General features: G+C 37.0%; 1 protein-coding gene across 11 annotated transcripts in view; it reads right to left on the reverse strand.

Moving 5' to 3' along the window:
* Window positions 1–27,228, reverse strand: part of ST7 (suppression of tumorigenicity 7) — a 259,456-nt gene that overhangs the window by 75,125 nt on the left and 157,103 nt on the right. For 8 of the 11 annotated variants that reach the window (XM_047762918.1, XM_047762922.1, XM_047762917.1 and 5 more), the window contains exons 4-9: window positions 21,880–21,934; window positions 21,136–21,251; window positions 19,258–19,333; window positions 17,160–17,228; window positions 15,101–15,255; window positions 12,824–12,921 (exon numbers count right to left, since the gene is read on the reverse strand). In XM_047762918.1, coding sequence (XP_047618874.1) covers window positions 12,824–12,921; window positions 15,101–15,255; window positions 17,160–17,228; window positions 19,258–19,333; window positions 21,136–21,251; window positions 21,880–21,934 — 569 coding nt within the window. The remainder of the gene's footprint in view (window positions 1–12,823; window positions 12,922–15,100; window positions 15,256–17,159; window positions 17,229–19,257; window positions 19,334–21,135; window positions 21,252–21,879; window positions 21,935–27,228) is intronic. The other 3 variants (XM_047762920.1, XM_047762925.1, XM_047762919.1) reach the window with 1 other exon arrangement.

The following is a 27,228-nucleotide window of genomic DNA, read 5'->3' on the forward strand; positions in this document are numbered from 1 at the left end:
CATGGAGAGGGAGAAGACTCTTAACAAGTGGGCAGACAACTGTCCAGGAAGAAAATATATCCAATGCTTTTGTGTTGACTATTTCAAAAGGAAACCCAAGAGACACAATTCATTGGTCTCCCTGGTCATCACATGCACTTCTGGCTTTGTCTGCCTTATAGTTTCTGTTCCTTCTGGCCCAGGTCAGCCAAAATGTCTGTTTCTGGTAATCACTTCTCTGGTCACCCCAGAAATCAATAGCTTCACTGGCTCTTGGTCAAAGTAGTAGCCTGGCCAAGCCAGCAGAGACTCAGGCATCAGTCTGAACATCTCACAGAAGGAAAAAACTGCTTATAACTTTCCTTGGTTGTTGTGTGAGCTAGAGACGATTAACAGGCACTGCCTAAGTTAACTGTATTATTTGGGAAAAAGACATAGATATTGATAAGCTTAATAGCCAAACAAGAAGCATAAATGTAAGTATGGATTATAGTTAGTAGGGACTATAATAAAAAAGCTTTTAAAATACCGAACCAGAGATCTATTCAATGGAAGAAAAGAAAGGAAGAGGGAAAGTATGACAGATACAAAATATGAAAGATAGCAAAAATGACTCTAAACAGAATAATGATGACAATAAACACAAACAGGAAAAACTTACCAACTAAAATAGAAAACTGTCAAATTTGAATAAAGACAATATCCCACAAAACTTTTATAGATCCAAATGGTCCATCAAAAAGTTACAGAAAACTTGGTTATAAAATATAGAAATAAAAAAACAGGGCAAAGACAAATCCAAAAAAGCTAGAGCAGCACATCGTATTACAAGTCAAAAAGAAAATCAATACAGAATAATTATCAATATAAATGCATTTAACAATATAGTCTTGAAATATATATAGAAAAATCTATACATTCACTGAACATGGAAAAAAAGCAGGTAAATAATTAGAGATGAATACTCTATCATATCATTCTCGGAAACCAATGGAACATCCAGACAAAATAAGCTAAAATACAGAGGATTTGAATAACTTGGTTATCAATAAGTTCAATCTAGCCAATACATACAGACTTTTGTAACGAAGAGAAATATACTGCTTTCAAACAGATATAATATTTATAACAACTAACCATATATTAGGCCCTAGAGGAGGCCCCCATTAAAATTTCCCCAAATCAATATCCTATGGTCCCTGTTCTCTAAACAGAATGTAAAAAAATTATAAATCAGTGACAAGGGGCTAAAAACATACTATATGGAACAAGATGAAATTTTAAGGGAATAAAGGAATATCTAGAATCAAATGGAGATAAGTGTTCAACTTAAGAAACTGGTAAAAAGGTGCCAAACACAAGAGGATGAGGGAGGGAGAGGAAGAGAAATAAAACAGAACAAACATGGACAGAAAAACTGGAATAAAGACAAAAATGTTGAGAAAATAAACAGAACCAAATCCTAGTTCTTTTGGAAAGATTAATAAAAAAGACACACTTCAGTCAAGACTAATCAAGAAAAAAAAAAGTAAAATGAGGCAAATAAACAGAATATAAAATTTAAAAAGGGGCAGCAACCACAGATACGGGATTTTTTTAATTATGAAATAATATTATAAAAAGTTACATACAATCAATTTGAAATACATAATAACATATATAGTGCTTAAAACAGCCTTGAGATATATGGGCGTAGTCATGTATTACTGATGAGAATTTAAACAATCACAGGCAGCTATTCTGGGAAGTGTACTGGCAGGACATGCTGAAATCAAACATTCACAGCCTAACATCCAGCAATCCCACTCCTGGGTATACACCCTAGTGAAAGTTTCTCACATGTCTATAAGGGTATTCACCGTACCACTGCTATGATAATTCGGGGAAAGTGAGGGACCCCCACTTTGGGCTACTTAACAAAGGTTAAGTAAAATAGAGTAGGAGCATAACAGGGAATATGACGCAGCAGTTAGAAACTGCAAACATATACTAGAGGTACATGAAGTAAAAATGGACAGACCTGGAAAATAGTGCTGGGTAAAAACGATAAGAAAAAGAAAATCTACAGACAGGTAAATTAAACACACACTGAACTGCAATACTGCAATACTGCTGTGGTCTTGGTCTTTCTAAAATAATTAGGTTTTACCTTTCTTGGCTTTTTAAAAATAAGTGGTACTATAATTGGAGTTCCTCATTATTTACATTTTAGAAGAGATTCCATCAAACTCAAAGGTCTCATTATTTTTCCTCTACTTAACTGTTTCCTCACCTCAACAAAGCAAAAATTTGTTATGATCCACAAAGGATCAAGAAGCCAGTATTTATGATAAAAATGAGTAACATACTCTCTCAAATACAGCATATTCAAAATTGAACTCATAACCTTTCCCCCAAAACCTGTTCCAGGAGTTCCTCTGTGGCTCAATGGGTTAAGAATCCAGCGTTGTCACTGTTGCGGCTCAGGTTGTTGCTGTGGCATGGGTTCGATCCCCGGCCTGGGAACTTCCAGGCACAGCCAAAAAGAAAAAAACTGAGCAAGACAAAAAGCTGTTCCACCTGCATATTTCCACATCTTAGCTAAGAGGAACTCCTCTCCTTCCAAGGCAAAATTCTGAGAATCATCCTTGACTGCTCTCTTTTTTCCACACTACACACCGATAGATTAGCAAATTCTGCTGGTCCTATTTTCAAAACTTATTTATAATCTAACCACTTCTCACATCTCCTCTGCTACCACTTTGGCCTGAGCCACCATCATCTCTTGCCAAGATTAATATAACAGCCTTCCTCATTGACCTCTTTGCTTCTCCCTTGCCACACAGCAGTGGGTGAAAGTTAAGACTGGTCATGTCACTTCTCTGCTCAAAACCTTTCACCTCCGTTTCACCCAGGGTAAAAGCTGAAGCACTTACTATGGTCCACAAAGCTTACATCACCTGTAACCTCCACCCCTCCCCTGGAATTACTCTGTTCCACCCAGAACTCTTTTGCTCACCAGTATACTCCTGATTTAGGCTCTTTGATGAAATGTCACTTCCTATTATTACACGTACCTGATCATTCTATTAGAACTGCAACTTCCATGGCCTCTACTCTCTGCCCACTGCCTTTCTTTATCTTCTTTATCCTGGTTTACTCTGTCATTTTTCCATAGTGTTTATCAATTTCTAATATGCTATGAAAATACATGCTTATTATGTTTATTACTTTTTGTCTCTTCTCTCTGCTGGAATACAGAATGTGTAAGGTCAGTGGTCTTTGTCTTGTTCCTTGGTTGTACCAATCACCTAGAACAGGGACTGGCATGGAATGAAGGTTCAATACTTTCTCGCTGAGTGAATGAATAATCGGATGGTTTAGTGCAATGTGGGTACAGCAAGACCAAAATCAAGGCTGCAGTGTAAAAGTGAGAGAGGAGATGTGGAACCAGAAAAACAGTGGGCATGACTGGAGTCACTGAATGAAGTCACTGAATGAAACCAGGAAGGTTTCATTCCACCTGGGAAAGTGAAATGCAGAACAGCAGGAATCCAAGAGAAGACCTGTTTGTAGACATCGCAGAGAAGCAGCAGCCAAAGACCAATACCCTGGGAAGGGTGGTCAAGAATGGGAGATTGGAGGAGGGAAGCTAAATCACTCTCCCAGACGACAGGCCTCTGTCTAGAACTGCTCAGGGGCCAGACACAGGCATTGGAGGCTCTACTCAGTAGTAGACAGTGCTCACCACATGGGAAAATGTGGGCCCAGAGTATGAAAATCCCTGACAGTGACAGCTGGCTTATCAGTCATGCATTTATTAGGGCAAAAGTAAGACTTCCAGGTAAATGACAACACCCAATGTAAATAAAATAATATTCTCATCTGTCTCAGGGATTATTTGCCACCTGCTCTTCACTTTATATAGTGATTACAGAGTACAACGCTGATGAAACTATTCTTCATCATTACTGATGCAAAAAGGTAAGTCAATATCAATAAATCTATTATTTGATCTTACTAGTTATACCTTTTCCTTTCTATATAAATCATCAGTTGCCAATAATTTATTAAATAAGTCAACTTAATATGTCAGGCAAATCCGGAAAAGCAAATCATGATTAAAAAAAGAAAGCAAGATTGATATAAAGTCTTCAAAGTCATATAAACTTTGAAGATTAGGGTTATTATTTAAAGCATTTGCCTTCAAGACTCACTTTTTCTTTAATTGTAAGTATAGCAAAATTAAGACTCTAAAAAACATGTCAACAAATATTTGAGAACACTTACTATGAATTAACATATCTCTCTGTACACTTTGTCTTTAGTTCAAGGGATATATCTGGTTGTCTTAAAAGCTCGAAAGTGTGTTCAAGTGATACTTGATTGCCTGAATGTATTAAAATGCTACTCTTCTCATGCCCTATGCCCTCATAATAGTACTTGACTTCTTTCAACAATCAACATCTTTTTTTTTTCACCCTTTGACAGCCACACCTGTAGCACATGGAAGTTACTGGGCTAGGGGTGGGACTGGAGCTGCAGCTGCTGACCTATGCCACAGAAACGCCAGATCTGAGCTGCATCTGCAACCTACGCCACAGCTTGGGGCAACACTGGATCCTTAACCTGCTGAGCAAGGCCAGGGATTGAACCTGCAGTCTCATAAATACTACTCAGGTTCTTAATCCACTGAGCCACAATGGGAACTCCAACAATCAACATCTTCTAAATCAACCACGTTATTCATAGTAAGCCAAGACAAATTTAAAGGGAAAAAAAAGAAATATTGATAAAAGGGAAATAATGTGACCTGTGAATGGAAAGGTGAAGGAAAGAAAGGAATGAAACTACAGGATTTAAGAGTAAGGAAAAGGAGATAAAAGGGAATAGAAATTAACCCCCAAAATATTCATTAGAATACTACTCCTAAAAATATCCTTATCTGTGCAATAAAAACAGAATTTCTTTTACAGAATATTCCCTAAATTTTTAAAAACAATTTGGGAAGGGTATACTAGTTCTTTTTTATAAATCACTGATGTCAAGAAGATTTTTCTTCATGAACATTAGCAGGCAAAATCACAAATCAAGAGTCCTTAATGTTCCACAGACTTTGATTAATCCCAGAGATGTGTGCTTTTTCTAAAGTTTGCTTTCATTGGAAATGCTCCTCTTCACAAGTCATTTAAAGGGCATTCTCTTGCTATTAATACTACTAAGTCAATTGCACATACCTTAGGATACCTTTAATGACCTAAAAGGGATGATATATAATCAACATCTATAAAATTTTTGTAAATAGAACTCATTTTAATTTACATGCATTTATGAAGAAATGTAGAAAATCAGTAGAATTAAAAGAGTAACAAAAAGGCGGGGTTCTTTTGTTTGTAATGGGTTTTTTTTTTTTTTTAATCACACTCATGGCATATGGAAGTTCCCAGGCCAGGGACTGAACCCTCACCTCAGCAGCAACCCTAGCCACTGCAGAGACAATGACAGATCCTTAATCCACTGTGTCATGGCAGGAACTCCCACAAAGAAGTATCTTAATCAATAAGGGCTAGGAATCAAGGGTCTCAGGTATAAAGCACAAGCTGGGAATTTGTACCCCACAGCTCTGATTCACAAACTCAAATATTTTATTGATTGCCCATCTACAAGATACCATGCAGTATGCTAGGAGGGACACACAAGAAAAACCAATACCATGCCAGCACTCAAAAAGCTCAAAATCTAATGAGCTTCATTTATCCTTTTGTATACTTTTAAAATTTGGCTCAAAAGAACTGTCTCTCTCTGTTCAGTGGCCCTAATCTCTCCTTAATGAAAGGATTACCTGAATAAGTGATCTGAGTTAAAAATTGGGAACAGGAATAAAATAATTGTGAAAAAAAGAAGTCAGAGGTTATGGCACTGTATTATTATCTCAAAACTTGTATGTTTTCTTTAGTGAGGGAACCCCCAAGGAAAAAGTTCAGAAATTGAGTATCCCTATGCAGGCTTAATTTTCATATGGAAATTTGGTTAAGATACACATGAACTCTTCTCAAAATCCTTACATAATCAGGTAAGTATAGGAGCAAAGAAAAGGGGGTGCAAAGATGTACGCTGGATCATGAATGTTGGTTACCTCAGTGAGATGACACTGCAGGAGTGGAAGAGACATCATAACCTCCTTTTTCTTTGACTCTCTACAATGAGTACAAATTATTTTTGCAATTTAATAGGACACCCACGTGAATTAAATGAGATGGTACATGTAAACTTCTTAGCAAAACTTCTGGTACATAGTAATACTCATTATGTAACTTATATGACAAGAATGGAAAACTCTCCAGTTCTCAACTGGGAATCATGGAGATGATGCTGAAAATGCAGGAAGGATACAAGTCCAGGGATGAGGTAACTGCAGTTTCCTCTGACTATTTTTTTCATAAAGAGCCCTGACTAAGAACAAAAGGAGGTTTAGCAGTTATAACCTTTACCAGCTAGGCTGAGAAAGGGTTGAATGCGGCCAAGGTCATATAAAACATGCCTTCCACTAATCGAAGTAGTGAAATTTAGAAAGTATTTACAGAGTATCTATATTTTGCTTTTATATATAACCTGGTGTTATAGATTGAATTGTGTTCTTCAAGAAAAAAAATACTGAAGTCCTAACCCTTATTTGCAAAGAGAGTCTTTGTGGATGTAAGTTTCAGTTTTAGTTTTCAAAATGGTAACTATCTATAGATAAACCCACTCAAACAAAAGTTTTGAGGGCCTTAGTAAATTTAAAGGAGTTCTGAGACCAAAAAGTTTGAGAACTTCTGGTTCATATTAGCCTCTATTATTAATTGAAAAAAAGAGAATCAAACTATATCTGATATTTACTTTTTCACTTAATATATCTTAGATAATAATTATAAGAAGAGCAACACTGAGTATTTACTATTCGTGAAGTCCTGTGATAAGTGCTTTGCATGGATTACTCCATTTAATTCCCATACCAACCCTATGAAGCAGGTGCTCAACTAGCACCTTGGATATTTCTGGTGCAGGTGACTGAGAGATCACATTATCAGAAATACTCATTAGCTACATAAAGTTGAATAAACACCTATGTCAAGGGCTGCTATGAAATTAAGTGATTTATATTTGTAAAGCACTTAAAATAATGCCAGAACATAATAAACACTTAGAATAAACATAACAAAATATAATAAACACTTTAAAGTTTGTCAGTTTTTAGATGGCATTTAGAACTCCACCCAGAGTTACAGATAGAAATCAAAAAGAAGACAGGCCAGGGACACTTCAAATTTGGGAAGTTACAAAGAGGACATGAACTTTGAAATTTTAGGAGAACTAAGAGATCAAAGTTTCCTAAAATAAATGTTTCCAGAAGGCTGTGATGACATGCGTCAAATGAAAGGCCAGGATAGTGAAAGTAGTAGTATTGCAGGGAGAAGAGTGAAACAAGAATCAGGGAGAATGATCCAGAGATCTGCAGAAGACAACCAAAAGGTGAGGAAATAGATGGTAAAGTCTGAGAGCTTAAGGTCAACTTTCAAAGAAGTTGTAGACTTTAGGGAAGAGAAGCAGACAATTATCTGGGGGCACTGAGACCAAGGAAGACCTCTACCCGACGTCCAGTCTTTACCTTCCCCTCTCTCCTCATCCCTCCAACGAGGACCCCACTAAAACCTTTACGTTCATTTATTCTTCATACACATACTTCTTCAAGAAATCCTATTTAAGACAAAACAGTTCTCCAAATTGGCCTGGTCCTAGGTAAAAGCATACTATTAGGAACTGATCAACTCTGGGGATGCCTTCTAGACTTGCACCCACCAGAGGGGAAGCTCAGGCTACTACCAAGTAGAGTGAAGAAAAACCTGATGTCTGCCCTAAAACAGTTCTACTCACTGTAGGATTTTCCAGGTCAGTGGTTAATGGGGAATGATTTTGCATACCCCCTCCCCCAGGGGACAAACGTCTAGAGACATTTTTGGTTATCACACTGGGGAGTAACAAGGGGGTGGGCTTCTACTACATCTAGTGAGTGGAAGCCAGGGATGCTGCTAAACATCCTCCAATGCACAGGACACTCCCAAAAAAGCCTTATGGCCTAAAATGTCACTAGTGCCAAGACTGGGAAACCCTACCCTAGACCAAAAGACTGGGGCAAGAGGAGCTTTTGGGTTCTCCTCAGCTGCATGCTATACCTAATTCTATTCACAATCTACTCAAATAGGGCCAGGGAAAGTTAGAGGAAAATTTTGAGGTTAGCTAAAGTGTAAAAGCTAAAAAGAGAAAATAAATTGTGTCATGATATCAAATTTAAAGAGGCAAAATTCCTAAAAAAGAAGAAGTAAATACTTTAAATCTGAGAAAGTGGAAATCACAACTCTTCATTTTGAATAATAAGTAATAGCTTATGGTGAACTTTAAAACCCACCATGCTAGACAAAAAAATAAAAAAATAAAAGAGGAATTCCCGTCGTGGCGCAGTGGTTAACGAATCCGACTAGGAACCATGAGGTTGCGGGTTCGGTCCCTGCCCTTGCTCAGTGGGTTAAGGATCCGGCGTTGCCATGAGCTGTGGTGTAGGTTGCAGACGCAGCTCGGATCCCGCGTTGCTGTGGCTCTGGCGTAGGCCAGTGGCTACAGCTCCGATTAGACCCCTAGCCTGGGAACCTCCATATGCCGTGGGAGCAGCCCAAAGAAATAGCAAAAAGACAAAAAAATTAAAAAAAATAAAACCCACCATGCTCTCTTAGCTCTATTTGTGGCCAAAACACCCCTTCAGTAAGGTGCTTTCATATTCTTGATTGCAAAAGGAAGCTAATTAAAATGAGGTTTTTTTGTTTGTTTGTTTGTTTCTTTCTTTTCTTTTTTGGAATTCCCTTGTGGTTTAGCAGGTTAAGGATCCAGCGCTGTCACTGCAGCAGCTCACTACTGTGGTGTGTGGTGCGGGTTCAATCCCTGGCCCAGGAACTTCCACATGTCTCCAGTACAGTGCCCCCCCTCACCCCCCACCCCCCCACCCCCCAAAAGAAGAGAGTTTTTTGAGAAAACATCCTGGAAATTCAAAATTATTAATGTGTTTCTTTAGAAATGAGAAGCCATGAATCCTGACATTAAGGAGCCTATGTGTTCTTACCTCATCAATATTTCACTTACGGTATCACTATTTTGATCCATAACCATCAACAGCTCGCCCTCCAAGAATTCCCATTCATTTTCTTTCAGGATATCTCATCAATTAACAATTTTCCCTTCTTTAAGGGATCTCCAGAGAAATGTTTTAAAGAGTCTACTTTCTACATGGAAGACAGTCTAACTGTAGCATTTCTATTTCTACTTTAAAATCTGCTCTAGGTAAGTCTCAACCAATGCGTATGGGATAGGATGGCTGTCATTTTTTGTTTTTTGCTTTTCTTTTTACCGCTGTACCTGCGGCATATGGAAGTTGCCAGGTCAAGGGTCAAATCGGAACTGAAACTTCAGGCCTACACCATGGCCACAGCAATACCAGATCCAAGCCGCATCTGCAACCTACAAGACAGTTTATGGAAATGCAAGACCCTTAACCCACTAAGACAGGCCACACACCTAACCAAAATCCTCAGAGACAACAGTGGGTCCTTAACTTGCTGAGCCACTATGGGAACTCCAGGATGACTGTGTCTTAATGAAAAATTAGATCCTCCTGCCCTAACGCTTTATCAGCAGGCTTCCTGGAATCCGGTGTGCAGTTTTATCAGAGGAAGTTTTCCAGTAAGACGGTTTATGCACATGTTGTTAAAAGAGTGAACCCCTTAAGGAAGTCTCCTTTATGCATGACCTGTGACCTGAGGGGAGTCAGGACTGACCAACTGTCTCCTGCAAGGCTGGGACCAGCTACAGCTTTACCGGGGGTGGGGGTGGGGGGGTGGGGGGGGCCTCAACCTCCCCTCCTTTTAGGGTTCCAGGAGTTTCTGAAGGAAAGGGCACTTTGAATATTTCTTTTCAAAACACATATCCACATGTCTAACAGTGTCCCCCACAGGGCTGTTGCAACAGTAGAACACACATCCACTGGATGCTCCATAAACCCAATCAAAAGGCAATATGTAGAGTTCCAGTTGTATCACAGTGGAAACCAATTCGACTAGGAACCATGAGGATGCAGGTTCAATCCATGGCTCTGCTCAGTGGGTTAAGGATCCAGCATTGCCATGAGCTGTGATGCAGGCTGCAGACACCACTTGGATCCCGCATTGCTGTGGCTGTGGTGTAGGCCAGAAGCTACAGCTCCAATTTGACTCCTAGTCTGGGAACCTCCATGTGCCACAGGTGCAGCCCTAAAAAGCAAAAAAGCAAAAAAGCAAAAAAAAAAAAGCAACATGTATTATCATTCAAATAATATGAGACTTTTTTTTTCTGAATAGTAAGCCAAGAAACTATACATATAAACATAGATACACACATGAAGAGACTGCTTGACTGATTGATTCAGTCATTCAAGCAAAAGAAATCAGAAATATCCCAAAACATCCATCAGTGAACGGCCCAGAAAATTAAGACCTAACTATATAATGGAGAAAAAATAGAGGAAAATGTAAGCATATCTACTATATGCTGGGTGTTTTCACATTATCTCATTTTATTCTCCCCAACACTCCCTCGCTTACCCTTTTATGTAGGAATTATCCCCAACTTACAGAAGCCAAATAAAAAGCCCATGAAAGTAAAAGAAGTTGCCATGGGTCACAAAGCTAGTGAAGAGCAAAGCTGAGATTCATATCCAGATTTTCTTACTCTCTGCCCAGCATTTATTCTACCGGATTTCAGATTTTCTCCCAAGACCTATTTGTGGACTAAGTCAATAAACTGAATTATAAACATAATCTTAAACAAAACTCATAGCATAGATATACAGGTTTTAATTGTGTGAAATTTTATATGCATATACTAAAAATTATGACAATCAGAATGAGGCTGATTACAAAAAAATGGAATGAATATCATCTTCCTATGAAGTTGCATACATGTATAATAAAGAAAATCACCAAAATCTATTCTTCCACGCATGCCTGTTCCAGGCTACCTGAGGTTAGGAAACGGCAATAAATATAAAACACCTGTTAAAGGCTGACTGTGACTAGGCCAATTTATGCTTTTTTTTTTTTTTTGTCCTTTTTAGGGCCGCACCCATGGCGTATGGAGGTTCCCAGGCTAGGGGTCCAATCGGAGCTACAGCTGCAGGCCTACACCACATACAGCTGCCAGCCTACGCCAGATCCAAGCCGTATCTGCGACCTACACCACAGCACACAGCAATGCCAGATCCTTAACCCACTGAGGGAGGCCAGGGATCGAACCCGCAACCTCATGGTTCCTAGTCGGATTTGCTTCCGCTGTGCCACGACAGGAACTCCAGGCCAGTTTAAGATAAAAAAATACCCTATCCTTCATAAAATGCTCAGCTCTTTCAAGGAAGGGTATAGTTTCTTCCTTATACCAAGGGATGGAATTCTGGAAGTTAAAAAGCTTTAAGAGTAAGACATGTCTCTATAGAAATATCCTTTTCTAAAATATACTACTTATACCATATAACAAACATTCTTTAAATTCTTCCTTCAACCAAAAGAATTTGGTCTTAGAGCCCTGCTGCAGTGGCTTTGCCGAAGGAGCATCTATCACCCTTAGTCAAATTAGAATTATCTTGGAATCTCCCTCCTCTGCTCCTCTCCTCAGGTCTGGTGGCTACACTGCTGCATAATGAGTAGCCAGAACCCAAATCAGAAACAAGGGTCTCACTTGGGCCTTCACATTCTGCTAACTTGCAGAAATAACCAGAGGTGCAGCTGGAGTGCAGGTCCCTACCGCCAAAGAGTAACTGAGATTACACAAATAACTGCCCTTCCAGGGACAAACTGGGGAAAGGCTCACTAGGTTTACACAGTCCAGTTCTCCAACTCAAAAGCTGAGAGCTGAGCAAGACGCCACTTTTATCTTACTCCTTGGTTCTTTCGTTTTTATAATGGGCAGTTACCTGTGTCTCCTAATTTAGGAAGATGTGGAAGAATCACATGTTAAAAAAGGTTTTCTGAGATTGTTTTTTAAAAGAAAATGGTTTATAAATACAATTCCTAGTGGTGTCCATTTCTTTATAAAAACTATTTTTTATTTTAAAAAAATGTGGAAGTAAAAGTTCCTCAATTGGATTCCCTTAAAACCACTGTTTTTATTTAAAGTTATATAATAATAACCTCCTTTGGTTCTCTTTTGTTTTAAAATTCTCACCTATTTTCTCTCTTCTTCTGTTGACCACTCCTAAGAAAATATTCTGATTCAAGAACCTAGGAAAATACTTGAAATGACTACAAAAACATTAGATCATAATATCATTAAATTTGAGGGTAGCAATTTGACCCATAGTTTATTCAAATCTTCCTAACAACTAAACACAGAAAAGTCAGTCAGCTAAAATGGCTGATCTCATTCTTGGCTTCTGGCTACAGCTCCAAAGGTTTAATAATAGGGATATCTATGGAGATTTCTTTAATAGGCTAGTCTTTCTATTAAAAGCTTTGCATGCTTTATTTAATTTAATCTTGACAACAGTCCTAAGTAGTAATCATTATTATTAATGCAGTGTTATTCTTAAAGTTACTGTTATCCCCATTTTACGGATGAGGAAACAGGGCACAGAGAAGCTGAGTAACTTTTCCAAGACCACTCATCTACTAAGTTGGGAGCTAGAGCAGAACCCCAGCCCCATGGGACTACCACACCATCAGTGGGACCATGTGCTATGGCCATTCCGTGGGCTCCTCCTTCTCTAAGCCAGGTGCACTGCCACTGTTTCCAAACACAAATTCAAACTCACATCTCTCATCATTTTCACTGCTTCCCTGGTCCTCCCAAGTCTTCTGGCACACATTGCCAGCCTTCTTTTGATGTAGACCAAGACGTTGGTGTCTCGTCCTGAAGAGGGAGATATAAAATACCAGAACTTAACAAAACAAGAGCTTTCTGCAGAGCATCAAGAAAAAATACAGAGGTGCATTTTTTTAGGCTCTTCAAGGAAAACCTCAGAGAGAACAATCTGCTCCCTTGATGTTTTCTTACTGCCAGGAGCACTGACAACTGTGCTAACAGCAGAGTACATACAGAGTAGAGTCAAAGTGCTTAGACTTGCAAAGGTCAACTCATGTGACTGATTATTAATCCATGCTTTTGAGTCACGATGTTGAATATTTGATAAACAAAATCATCTGCCACAAAGTGCTGGGAAAATGACTGTACCCACATTGCATGTGGTTTACAAGCAAGAACACATTCTTCTAGTGTGCATGCTTTTGGGGAAGATGCGAAGAGGTGACTCTCAGGTTGCATCCTGATGAACCATTTTTTTTTCCTTCTTGACATTAAGTTTGGAGAAGCCTCATCTTGAACTTCTGTTTTACATTATTCCTTCCCTAACACTAGTGACATCATAATCATCTCCAGGTCCCCAAAGCAGTCGATTTTAGATGGCAAAATAACACATTCCAGATATGACAATAGACTATGCAACAAAATGAAAACTACCCTAGTGTTAGAGAAGGCATTGACAGGCCAAATAGTTGTAATAATAGTCACTTCAATGACTCTAAAAAAGTACATTAACAACTTCTCATCTTAATCTCTTATTTAATTATATGTCTTTTTGGATATGTTTCCAGACCAGTGAGAACATGCTTGTGCTTAATCCTCAATAAAATTACCATGTTTTAGAAAAATATGACACACCTGTTATAGATTAAGTATATGTATAATATGCAGCTATTAAAAGATGTTAAGACCAAAGTCCTAACATTTCAAGTTTTAAACAATGAGAACAAGATGTGGCTGAAAATTTGCCAAGTACCTTCAAATTATTTTAAAGATGTGATTATATTTTTTGGATAGAGCTAGACAACAGGTTAAAAGGATTTTATTTACAGAATAAAAGAAATAAAGAAAACTTCTTAAGTTATATATTATGTAATTTTATGTATTAATATTCATTTAGTTAAAACAGACATTTACTATACGTCTTCAAAATTTATTGTGTTGTACATAATCTTTTCAAAAAAGTAAGATACAGATGGTGATTACAGACTTGATTAACATATATACTACTACAGAATAAAAATAAAAACCTGTGTATTGATGGGTTGTGAGGACAGACATATAGATAGGCTACGATGCAAAGATCTCACTGTACCTTAGTCACAGGGAGTAAGGCACTCAGTTTCTGCACCAAATCCAAGTTTAATACTAATATTCAATTTTATACTCTCAAATATGAAGATACACTCCTACTCTCCAAGATGCATGAGAGAGAAATGATTTGAGAGAAATTCCACTTTAAGGAAACAGCTGAAGTTTGCTTAAATAATAAAAACATTCCCTCTCACAAGAATCACTAAATTTTTGCTTAAACAACCAACAAACTGACAAGTCAAAGCTCAGGGAATTCCAGAAATTATTTTGTTGTCTTGTTTTTATACCATTCCCCCCAAATATAACTTTCAGTTTAGTGTACTAAAGTGAAAGGTCTTATTTTAAGGAGTTTTGCTAAATAAAATAAGCCGTTATTTTAAACATAAAAAAATAATTAGAAACTTATGGCTTTTACTCTCTGGAAGCAAACACCAGTGCTTCCTAAATAATTGCAAAAGACAATCTGAGATAATCAACAATAATTTTTATATTCTTAGCTGTCCTACTTTAACCTGTGCTGTAGAAAACCCGTAAGATAAAACTTTTCATAGCATTAACACTAATTTAAGTCCTGTTTCCCAATTAGGGCTTAAAATTATGGGGTAAATAAGCAACAGATAAACAAAAATATGTAAGAATTCTGAGGCGGAAAAAGATTACCATTAAAGGTTATTACCATTTATTTCTGGAGTTAAGAATCTACACAGGAAAGAAAACATGAGCAGTAATGAAGCTATAAGTTAATTATGGACTGTGTTCTTATGGGGAGGAAAAATTAATTAAAAAAAGAAAAGCAAAAACCAATACTTATTCTAATCTAGGGGAAAATCACATTTTGAACTGGCCTGAACATTTTCTCTGACTAATCATGTTAAAATTCTGATCCCCCAACATGTCAACCTAGAGGAAACCTTACTATGTTGGGCTTCATACTGGGATCCATGATGCTGTAGCTGCTGAGAACGCCGGTAACAGCCATCTCCAGCTTTCAGAGCCTGCTTAAACAGCTTTTCTGCTTCAGCAATTGTTGTTGCTTCCTCTTCCGCCAAGAGAATATAAGCAGTTGCACACCTGTCCATTCAGATAATAGCCGCCATCAATGACAAATCCAAGGACATTGTAATAGCTGCAGGAGTGCATGCAGAAGGGCAGGAGTTATGCCAAAACATGCAGAGTGGCCAACTGGTTCATGCATCCCTGTTTGTCGTTTTGACACAAAATAATGGTGCAAAAGAAACGTCTGTATTTTAGCTTGAGAGATAAGATGAGTAGTGTTAGGAGCATGGGGCTCACATGTGGACTCCGCCCCTTATTAGTGCGTCACTTTGGGCAAGTTATTACTCTGCCTCCCTGATGGAGATCAACATGGAATCTATTTTTCACAGTGTTGTTGTGAAGGTTAAGTAAGGTGATGCATGAAAAGTGCTCAGTACAGTAGTAGCCAGCATGTGGTCCATGCTCAATAATGTCAGCTAACAATGGCAATGATAATAGCTGTTATTAAACATCTCCTTCTGACACTCAAAGTTAGAGATACCATAAAGTTTACTTCTATTTATTAAACACAGATTCTCTTTAAGGATTTCTTCAGAATGAGAAATTCATTAAAGCAAGTAAGTTATTCATTTAAAAGCAGTGCTTCAACATCTCGTTATAGTTAGCACTGGTTATCTGTCAGAGAAGAATACTGGAAGAACCTACAGGCAGAGTTATTTCTAAAGAGCTCAAAATCAAAAGTAGCAAGCAAGAGTTAAATCTCACACCTTTAACAATAAAAGCTATCACCTGTTGCTTAGTATATATTAAGCACTGTACCAGGCACTTAACATATATCATCTCATTTAATCCTTTCAACAACTTCTTAATGTAGGAAGTCAGAGAGGATAAACAATCAACCAACGAACAAGGGGAACTCTTTGAAAATTTAAACCTTCCAAATCATAGAACAACAACCCAACTGTCAAAGAAAGGACTATAATAAGGAAACGGTGAAGCCAGAGCAGACCACGCAGGTCCTGATCTGTACAGATCCCTTGGCTTGCTTTCTCCGCTGTCTCTCTTATGGTCATTTCCATATTTATCAGAACCTCCATCAGACCACAAGAGAGAAAACAAACAGAAAGTGAAACCAAATGTTACTTTTACTACAACCGATTGTTACTTTTACTGCAATAGCCAGCTAGGAAAAGGAGGCTGAATTTACAGCTAAAGTGAGATTTGGGGTTACTAGTTAATCTTAGCCATGAGGAGGGGTCTTAAAAGTTTCTTAGGCAATCCTTCTAATTTCAGGCAGGACTGGTCAATAGAGCTTTAAACTGAAAGCAGTGAGATAGGGAGGAAAATGCCCAGAAAAAAAGCTGTAAAACCAATCACTGTGGAGGGCAGTAGCCATGGCTTGGAAAGAAAAATGATGCCGAAACTGCCCGGTGATTCGCTAGAGAAAAAAAGTGGGTTGGGTATCAAGAAGCAATACTTAAGGCTTCAGGTGCAGACACATAAATATGGGTCCAGGGAAATGAAGTGAAAATTGAGATTATAATACTGAGTAGTGGACATAGCATCAGAGGAATTAGCTACACAATTACAGTTGGTGGACTGGGAACTGAAGACAGGTTGGGGTAGCTTGCTTGCTTTGTTTATTTATATTACAAATAGCATTCATAGGAGGAGAGGCAGAGTAGCACTACTGGCCAAGAAAACATACATCTATGTGGAAACTCATGAGTCTGGGGTAGAAACATGCTAAGAGCTTATGAGTGAAGGAGAAAGGAAAGAGCAATAGAAGTGCTAATGGTTGGGGGCAGGGTACAGAACAGACTGCTCAGCTCAATGGAAGATATAGATGATGCATCCTTGTCACAACACAATACACATACAGAAGCCAGAAAGTATGGTGATGGGGTGTCAACCATCCAGATGTCTGCTAGAAGTCTCATTTGGTTAAAAGTAGGGCCCCCAACAGGTTCTCGACTTACTTTGGTAATAATTTTATCTCCCAGATGGTAGAGGAAGCAATTAGGGGAACTTCAACTCTGGACCTAATTCTGACCAAGAAGAAAAAAATAGTTGGTGAAATGAAAATTGATAGGAACATTCAGAGAGAGTTACTATGTCATTTTGGAGTTCAGGATAATCAAAGAAGGTAAGGTGGACTTCAAAAAATTCAAAGAAAAGAGGCATGATTCAATGGCATGAGACTCAGAAGGAAAAATGGTTTGAGAGGGTTGAGCAACTTCCAAATGTCTAATCATAACTACAATCATAAATGACCCTCTCAGGAAGAAAAGAGGGGTGACATTTAAGTTACCACTATGGCTGTACAGAGATCTCTCACAAGGTTTCTCTAAAGGACATGTAAAAAAAGACGGAAAGAGGGCATGTAATGAAGGACTGTAAGAGAGTGAAATGAGCTTATAAGAGTAATGTCGGGAGAGCTACAACTCCAAATTAGCAGAAGCTTACAAAACAAAACAAAGACAAAAAAAAAATGCTAAAGACAACCAACTATTCTCTGTTTTTAAATTATGTTTAAGGCCCCCTTGGTCTCACTTCTCCAAAACCACGATAAAAACAAATAAGCAAAAAAGACAGACACACAACAACATCAAAACAAGGAACATTTATAATTAGTAGCAGCGAATAATAAAGAGAAAGCAAAATTCTCTAATTTCTGTTTTGTTCCTGGTTTCTCCATCAGGGAGAATGATTGACAAAGGGAGGAGAAATAAACTATAAATGGATACAAAGATGTTAAGGTAGCAAATAACTGATCTATTCTAAATGAATGACTGTACTGGGATATGCAGATCCCAGGAAGCCAACAGATCTTGTAGGCAGGCCATGGAACTGCTCTCTGTGGATGGTTAAGGAATAACAAAGAATGGAGAGGTACTAGAAGATGAGATGACAAATGTAGTAAAAATGTTCAAAAAGGGGAAGAAGGTAGACTTCCCAAATTACAGAACATTGATTTCGAAAGATATTCTAATGGATTATTAAAGGAATAGTTTCAGGTTGTGCTAGCTTAACATATTCTAAGGGATTTTATTGTACCTTAAAGATGCATAGCTACAACTGGCATTTTTAAGATCAAAATGCAGATATATGGGCTGAATCACAGTGTAATTAGGTGGCTTAGTAATTGGTTGAACAATAAATACCAAAGGATGATGATTCATGAAGACATGACCCTGGAGGGTGGTTTCTGTATGACATGACATAGGGTTCTATCCCTAATCCTAATACTTTTATCAGGAACATAGATGACACACAGAAGGCAGGCATATCAAATTTGTAGATGACAAGAAACTGAAAAATAAATATGTTGCATGACAGAATCAGAAACCAAACAGATCAACAGGTTACCCTGGCAGGATTTCCAACTCTCAAGTGAATCTTTTCACTAAGACCTCCAAAGATTCTCTTTCTTCAGAAAAATCATAAAATAGTTTAACAATGACCACTTGGCAAGGACAGTGTCGAGGTGATTCAAGCACCAGATGGGTGTTTGAGCTAAATGACCTTTAAGGTCTCTGCCAACCCTGAGCTTTTATGACTCCAACTTTAAGGATCTTTCTCACTTTCTGAGATCTCCAGATGAGACTCCCCAGCCTCCCTTGGTGGCCCACAGAATGTTCAACAGCACTAAGGACAGCATTTCCTCTTATCTTTGCCTTAATCTTGAAATATTTTTAAAGTGTACTTTCTTCACTTTATGTTTTTATTATGTTTTCCCACTAGCACAAGTTCTACCTAGAAAATGCGATGGCACAGATGAGCATTCTATATCTGGAAAATTTTCCTCGTCAAGATGTTTTAGATATGTAAAGCACTTACTTATTTTATGTCCTCACAATATTCCATGACTGGCCCTTGAAGAATTTAATTTAGGGTCATAGAAAAGGTGCTAAATTGTTCTAGAAAATGACTAAAACTACCTTCGTGTGGAAGTCCCTTATAAAAATACTTTTAATTAGTTAATACTTCCTCAGAATAATCCTCAAGTTTGAATGCATAGTATCCTATGAATGGCAACTGTAAACATTCAGCAAAGCAAGATTTTTCCCCACTTACTCATTTATCTCTAAGGCTTCATGAGCTGCAGAAATCCTAGCTTGGGGGTTTCTCTCTCTCCAGGCTTTCTGCATTACTATTTTAGAAGAAGAGAAAAAAAAAATAAGTCAATAATTAGGAAGACTCAGTACAGGACAATACCTAAGTGAATAGCTTCCAGCTTGAATTACAAGAGAATATTTCACTTAACCAAGAGGGTCAGCCCAAATCTCCAAAGTCACATAAATATATTCTAATTTGTTATTCCATTGCCCTTCAGTTGCTGATATCAAATCTTTCTTATGCCCATCAAATCAGAGATCTAATATTTCATAGACTAACCCATAATCTATAATCACAAAGATTTAATTTTTTTTAATTTTATGACCAAACCTGCAGCATGTGGAAGTTCCCAGGCCAGGGATTGAATCCCAAGCAGGAGCTGTGACCTACACTTCAACTGTGGCAATACCAGATCCTTTTAACCCACTGTGCTGGGCCAGGGATCAAACCTGAGCCTCCGTAGCATCCTAAGCTGCTGCAGTCGGATTCTTAACCCACTGTGTCATGGTGGGAACTCCATAGAGACTTAATCTTGATTAGGATTTCTTAGTCAAGAAAAGGCATTCTAACAGAGGTTTGATATTTCTTTTGCTCATTAATATCTTTGTTGTTAGAAATATATATATTATTTTATACATTTTGGGATACACGGCTACTAATTTCTTATTTCTACTTAGATCCAACGCAATTTTTACTGGTCATTTTCCCAAACACTTGCTGCAGGCTCTGGATATAAGAACATTCTAAAACCATTTGAAGAATTATGAGTTTGATCAGAAAAAAGTGCTTTAGGCTCTTGCTTAACATGTGTACCTATTCCTAAGCAGGTGCTGCAAAGCCAGTTTTTACATAGAAGAGCAGTTTGTGAATATGTTGTTGGAAGCTCAACACTTAGAATATTTATTGTACCATGTATCCACCATGGCAAAGAGTGCCTTTTTAAAACGGGTAACAAACTCCTTATCTAAAATGATTTATTAATTAGTTTATTAGGAGCTTGAACATATTGCTTTTTTTTTACTTTTTTTTTTTTTTTTGGAGTTCCCGTCATGGCTCAGTGGTTAACGAATCCGACTAGGAACCATGAGGTTGCACATTTGATCCCTGGCCTCACACAGTGGGTTAAGGATCCAGCTTTGCCATGGGCGGTGGTGTAGGTCGCAGACACAGCTTGGATCTGGCATTGCAGTGCCGTAGGCTGGCGGCTACAGCTCCCATTAGACCCCTAGCCTGGGAACCTCCATATGCCGTGAGTGCAGTCCCAGAAAAGACAAAAAAAAAAAAAGTTTTTTTTTAATCTATTTAAGTTTGGTAAGCTAAAAAATATCAGTAGGATTACATGGTACTCAAGCTGTGTGAAATGCATGCTAAACAAAGTCTTTTCCAGGATGGAAAACAAGTCTGGATTTCAATGACAAAGACCATGTCCTCATTCAATACTCTTGAACCTAAAAACATGCATATAAATCACTACAATATACTCATTAATCATTTGGGTTCACTGAATTTATAACTAGAATATCATCAAGAAGACATGACATTTCATTCTATCTCAATCAAGGATTTAGTTAGCTTCATGTAAGATTTATATTTCTTCAAGTAAATCCAACTTTGGTATATTTTTTAATATTATAACAGGATTTATTTCTGTATTAATACTTCATTGTGATAAAGACTTTAAGTATCAAAATTCTGGTTCCTATTAGTCAATCTCCAATTTAATATTTTATTCACTACGGTTTTTGTAGAGCAGATATTCTAAAAGCAGTAATCTTGATAGTTAGAACAAACGAAAAAGCCCTCCCGCTCAATAACTATCTAAAGGATTTTCCATACTTGCATCCGCGGGACGCAGATGGTCTGAGTCACAAGTGAAGAATGTCTGGTGGTCCTGGGCAGAGAGATTCATGTCATAGTAAGTCAGAGGCTCCCGTCCTGTCACCCATGTATACCTGTAAAAGGGAGATAAGATGGTCATACACTTTTGAGAGAGGAAAGCAAGACTTACAAAATAGTAAGCTGCAGAGCTGTTGAATTATAACCCATTAACTGAGTCCTGTTACCAATAACTAAAAAACTTATCATCCTGTTCTCCCTTTAGGAAGTGTATCAGCAGAAAGGAAGTAAAAAATTTACACTATATTTTTGCTTTAAAATTTTAGTAGAACTAGCTAATAAAAACATTCCCTAATTAGTAGGATGAAGAGAGATTTCCCAAAAGCTGTGGAAATTCTGATTTCCCTAATTACTCTGCAAAATTAAATTCTAACATTACTTCTGTGGCATCTTTATAACCATGTTCCAGGTAAGCTTCAAAATATTTTGACTATACAACATATAATGCAAAGAATAACAGTAACAGAAAATCTCTAAAAAATAACACACTTTTGTATGTTATCTCAATTCCAGTGCTAAAATATTTCTAAAACAGAAAAATCAAAACATTTGAGGATAGCAATCAAAAAATGGAAGCATTAAACAGACTGCTACAATGACCCCTAAATGAACCTACAAAAACATTTGCTGCTTCTTGCTCTCTGAACTACACCCATTTGTTTCCCAAGCTGTCAAAATGCTTACCGATTATATTCAGCGCCCCTAAATAAATTTAGTGGATTTCGCCACACTTTACATTCTGCAACAAAGAGAAATGCAAAAATGTTACACCTAAATTCAGAGACACCACAAGCTAATTAATTCAGCAAAACACCCTTCCTGGCCATTCGATAAGATAATTTTATTCTCTATCTTCTACATGGGAAACAATGTGGAAAAACTCTGGGTAGTTAGTCAGGAAATGTAGCACAGGCACCAGGACTTCGGAAAGTTTCACCCAATCTCTCAGGATCCAAGTTTCCTCATTTGTTAAATCAAGGCACATGCCAAAATCATCCATTTGTTAAATCAAGGCACATGCCAAATCATAACTTTTATAGTGATTTCAAAAGGTCTAGATAGATTCTAAAATTTTATTTCTAAATTACGGGTAAAAGGAATATAGGTAGAGGTAACACTATTTTCTAAAATATATCTTACAATGACTACCTACATGGCAAGCTAAATTAAGCTCTAGAGTACCATATGCAATCAACCTTAGACTCTAAATTAGGATCTATGCTAATACTGATTTTGTGATAATTCACCACTTTTACACTGCTGTGAAAGAGTGACAAAAAAATTAATACTGAAGTTACCATTATTGTAAGGAGAAATGCTATGACAATAAATTGTTTTCAAGCACTTTTACATTGTTTACATATGCAGACACACATAATCAGTCATCATAATAATACCATAATTTAATATATACTGATAGATTATACATCTTATTATACAAGGACCACAGACATTTAGAACCACAGGACTTGGATAAGTCAACCATTAGCTTTTAAGACTGTGTTATAGTAAATGTGTGACTCATAAGCTACAATTCTTTTTAAAAAGTCTATGATTAAGACTTTCTACTGATTCAGAAGACTACATTTCTCTGGATGAATAATTTTTATTAGAAAATAAAATCAGTCAACAGTATTTAAAAATCCACGTGTGTTGTCAGCCAAAAAACACACCCAAAGACACAGACACACAAGAGTGAGCAATTACTGCAGAAATCGAAAGAACATTAAAGGCCATGGATGACTCATTAAGATTCTACCCTTAGTCGTATTACATTCAACTTCCATTAGTCCACCCACTGATCCATCTATCCATCCATCCAGTATGCATTAATTGAGCATACAAGTGGGGGGAAACAAACAAGTAAAGCATTATTTATAATACAGCATGAAAACAGAGGAAAACATAAAGCGCTATGGGAATACTATATAATCTCAATAAATTTTTGTTGAAATAGTGAATGAAGAGTGTACACATAAGAAGAAGTTATGTCTTTATTTAAAGAAGAGGAACTTTATCTTAGGGCAAAATCCTATCTGAAATTTACTTAATGTTTATAAACAATGGCCCTAAATCTTTTGTCACGCAGCTTAACCTACCATTTAGGAAATTATCTTTGCTCAGTCAGTTCAGCATCTTTGAGTTTTATTCTTGAGAAACTGAGATTTGACGGCTTTCATTTCAAATTATGCTTCTCTTAAGTAAATACTTTTTTTCCAGACATAAAGCTCCTCAGTGGGGAGTCAATAACACACTCCACACAGTGGCTTGAAACAACAACTGGTGACCCAAACAACCATGTTCTCAGTCCTTATAGCTTTTATAACCCATTGGTTCTCACCATTTGCAACAGTTTCCAAGAGGGTGTCTTTCAAATTTCCAAGTGCTCTTCTTAGAGCTTCATGGATATTGCAAGGTTTATATTTAACATATAAGAAACATGCACACAAATTTATGTGCAATGATGGTCACTTTAGTATTATTTACAATAAAACAGACATTCAGAGAGAAGCCTGTTTTATTTGAAATATTAGTAAAAACGTTATGGTAAATAATCTATCTCCAACAAATAAATTATTATATTACCTGGAAGGATAATAGGCGCCATTCAAATACCAGTTGACAAAATATAAAGACAACTGCCTTCAATTAAAATTTTAACTCTATTATGTACTGGACACAAATTAAATTATTTCTAAATAAAAATAATCCCAAAGAGAAATGGTGTGTATACCTAAAATATTACTGAGCAGTATCTGGATGCCATCTTTATTTAGGAAGTGCCATGATATAGCCAGCAGGGGGTGCTGCAAACATTTTGAAATATTGTTTTTATGACTTCTACTAGAGAACTGAACTTTAAAAAAATCACTCATAACATTTATTACAACATATGAAAAGTTTTAAAAAATCATTGTTAATATTAGTATCATACATGTGGTCTGTACTGTTAATTCAACTATTCCTAAAACTTAGAAGTAAGTAATCGTAACAGATATAAAATATTCTGAATGAGAAAAAAAAATGTGATTAAAAAATACATAAATGTCTTTATGAGCTATATCCTTTAAGATGAAGGTGCAAAGCAGGTACAGTTTTCCTTTAAGAAATAGACAATCTAGAGGTCAAATATAAACATGTAAAAATTTCACTTCAAATTAGGTCATAGCTATATAATTTCTTCTTTGCTGCTATGTTTCATAATCTTATCTTTACTACAAAAACTCTCTTGGTCTGGAATTCCTCTAGAGAACAAACTCCATAAATATCAGGACTACCTGATGGTTTCACGACATGGACATAGGTTGTAAATGCCAAAAGTATCAGAATATGAAGATTAGGTCTCCAGAGGGTAAAAGTTTTTCTACATGAGGTCCAGTTTTTTATCTTACTTGCACCTTTGAGAAATACATTTATTTAAATCTGAATTAAAATTTAACCTCCAAAAGGTATTTTCCATTCTCCATCAATATCAACAATTTTTGTGCTCTTTAGAAACACTAATAGTGACTGGGACTCATTACAGGTACATGATACTTGCTAATATCATCAATAGTTCAAGTTAAAAATATGCCCCTGATACAACTGACATGCTCTCTCTGGTTCCATCTAAAGCAGCCCACAATAAAGTCTCTAGACACAACTGCTAATAGAAATGTTCAGACCTCCCCATGCATGCAAGAATACAATTCAAGAGAAAGAAAAGCAGTAAATCTTGGAATAGCACTTGTTTAGTCCCAAAGTCTCGAGAACAGATTCCATTCATCCAAGGGATGATTATAACTTTCCATGTAGGAGATAAAGAACATAAAAAATAATGCTTACCTACTATCAGAACTTCTAAAATCAGACTCCAACCTTTTCTTCAGTCTTCCCTCTCACTATTCCCTACCAAAACTTTCCATTTAGGTGAAACTTGTTTCTTGCCTTTTCCTCAGTTACTCCTCTAGAATGGCTATTATTATGCATTTAGCCCTGCACAAGGCCCTGGATTGCAAAAAAAGATATAGTTTATGACCTAGAGGAGCTTATATGCTAGGGCATTGAACCAGTATCCAAATGAAGCAGCTCTAGAGAAGGAATAAATGTGCTGAGAGAACCACAGACTTTCCCTTTGTCCCGGTCCTCAAGGAAAAAGAGAACTTAATTCTCAGAAAAACCAGAAGGCTCTAAAGTCAGAGGGCTTTTAATCACATGGAAGAAAATATTTTTCTACATCCAACTTACTTAATTCTGAAAACTTTTCTCCTAAAATTAAAAATAAATAGACTTTGCTGTATAGCAGAAATTGGCACAACACCTATAAATCAACTAATCTTTAATAAATATATTGAAAGAATAAAAAATAAATAAAAATTAAAATTAAAAAATAGAGGGCGTTCCCATTGTGGCTAAGCAGTAACAAACCTGACCAGTATCCATGAGGTTGCAGGCTCAATCCCTGGCCTCACTCAGGGGGTGAAGGATCTGTCATTGACATGAGCTGTGGTATAGGTTGCAGATGGAGCATGGAACTGGCATTGCTGTGGCTGTAGTGTATGGTGACAGCTGCAGCTCTGATTTGACCCCTAGCCTGGGAACTTCCACATGACACAGGTGTGGCCCTAAAAGGCAAAAAATAGAGCGAGAATCCCCACTTCTAGGGCATTTAAATATGTAAATTACTAACTTATAGCCTAGGAAGATGTAGTATGCCAAAAAGTTACCACCTCTTCCCAGAATCTCAAATGTAATAATGACAGTGGTACTATTACAAGTAGCAGCAACAGTAACTTGTCATAGCTATAAGCCTGGTTTTGATTGAGCCTTTCTATAAAAAGGCTTAAAGCTCAAGTCATCTGTATTTCTTACATAAGTTAGTGAGGGTCACAGAACAGGCCCTTTTTATACAAGTAAAAGTAAGGCACAGAAAAGCCACATAATTTCCCCAAGGTTAAAATAAATGAGATTAAGTTCTGATGTCCAGATTGCCTAACAATCACCCATGATATACAATAGACCTGTTACCCTGCAATGCCATGTTTTTCAAATCCTGTGATTTCATCAATTAAATCTTCTCCTAAAAAAACAATTTTGAAATCTCCTCTGAGGAAATGTTAGGCACTTTTAAATAATACTTTTAAACATTTTAGTTCTGAAGCACAACAGAAAAGGACCCTCTAATGTTTCATTAGATGTATTGTAACAATTAAGATTAACCCCAAGCTAATCAATTCCTGGCCTGTGATTCCACATACATCTATTAGTTTTTCCATCTCAGAAATGAATACCCAATTCTCTACATCATACAGGTAATATTAAGCAATCATTAAGAGTAACAAAATATCCATTTTCTTAAATAATTAAGCTTTGCTTTCATAACTCTTTGAAATAATTATTAAAATAATAGAAATAAGGCACAAAGTAACACGTAGGTAGCTTTCAAGTCAACAAATGTTGCTTCCTCAAGTTCTTTTATGGAATGAGAAAAGATGTAAATAATTATGAGTTTAAGACTATTTTTATTGATCTGCTTTATTCAAGATAGTATACAACTTTCTTCAAGAATATTACTAAAATGGCCAAATCTTTGTGTCTCTCATTGGTCATTTCTGACCTAAGTCAATCAACTCTACCAAAGAAAATTGTGAAATAAGTTTATGAAATGAATGTTCACCAGGGACCAAAACTGTTTTAGGTTATTTTCACCATTCAGCTGGAGAGCTAATCTCCACGAGAACAAAAACTTTAGTGGCAAAAGACTTTAAAAGATGTAATAAGCATTGGCTAATAGAATCATTTTCAACCCATAAACAGATTTGGCAAGTATAAATTGAGATTCCCCTGACCGAGACAATAAGAGAGCAACTCCAAAGGTCCTAGGCATACAGCAATTTGCAATTTTGTGGACGGTTATATTGAAATGTAAGCTCTGAGGGCCTGGGTATAAAAGTGAGTCACTGAGCCAGTGAGTTAGCCAACTAAATCCCTAGCCCTATTTCCACATGGCTGTGCCATCCTTGCCAGCATGTTCACAGAGAAGTCAGTTTGCCT

This window comes from Phacochoerus africanus, chromosome 16 (assembly GCF_016906955.1).
Source record: "Phacochoerus africanus isolate WHEZ1 chromosome 16, ROS_Pafr_v1, whole genome shotgun sequence".
NCBI classification, from domain to species: Eukaryota; Metazoa; Chordata; class Mammalia; order Artiodactyla; family Suidae; genus Phacochoerus; species Phacochoerus africanus.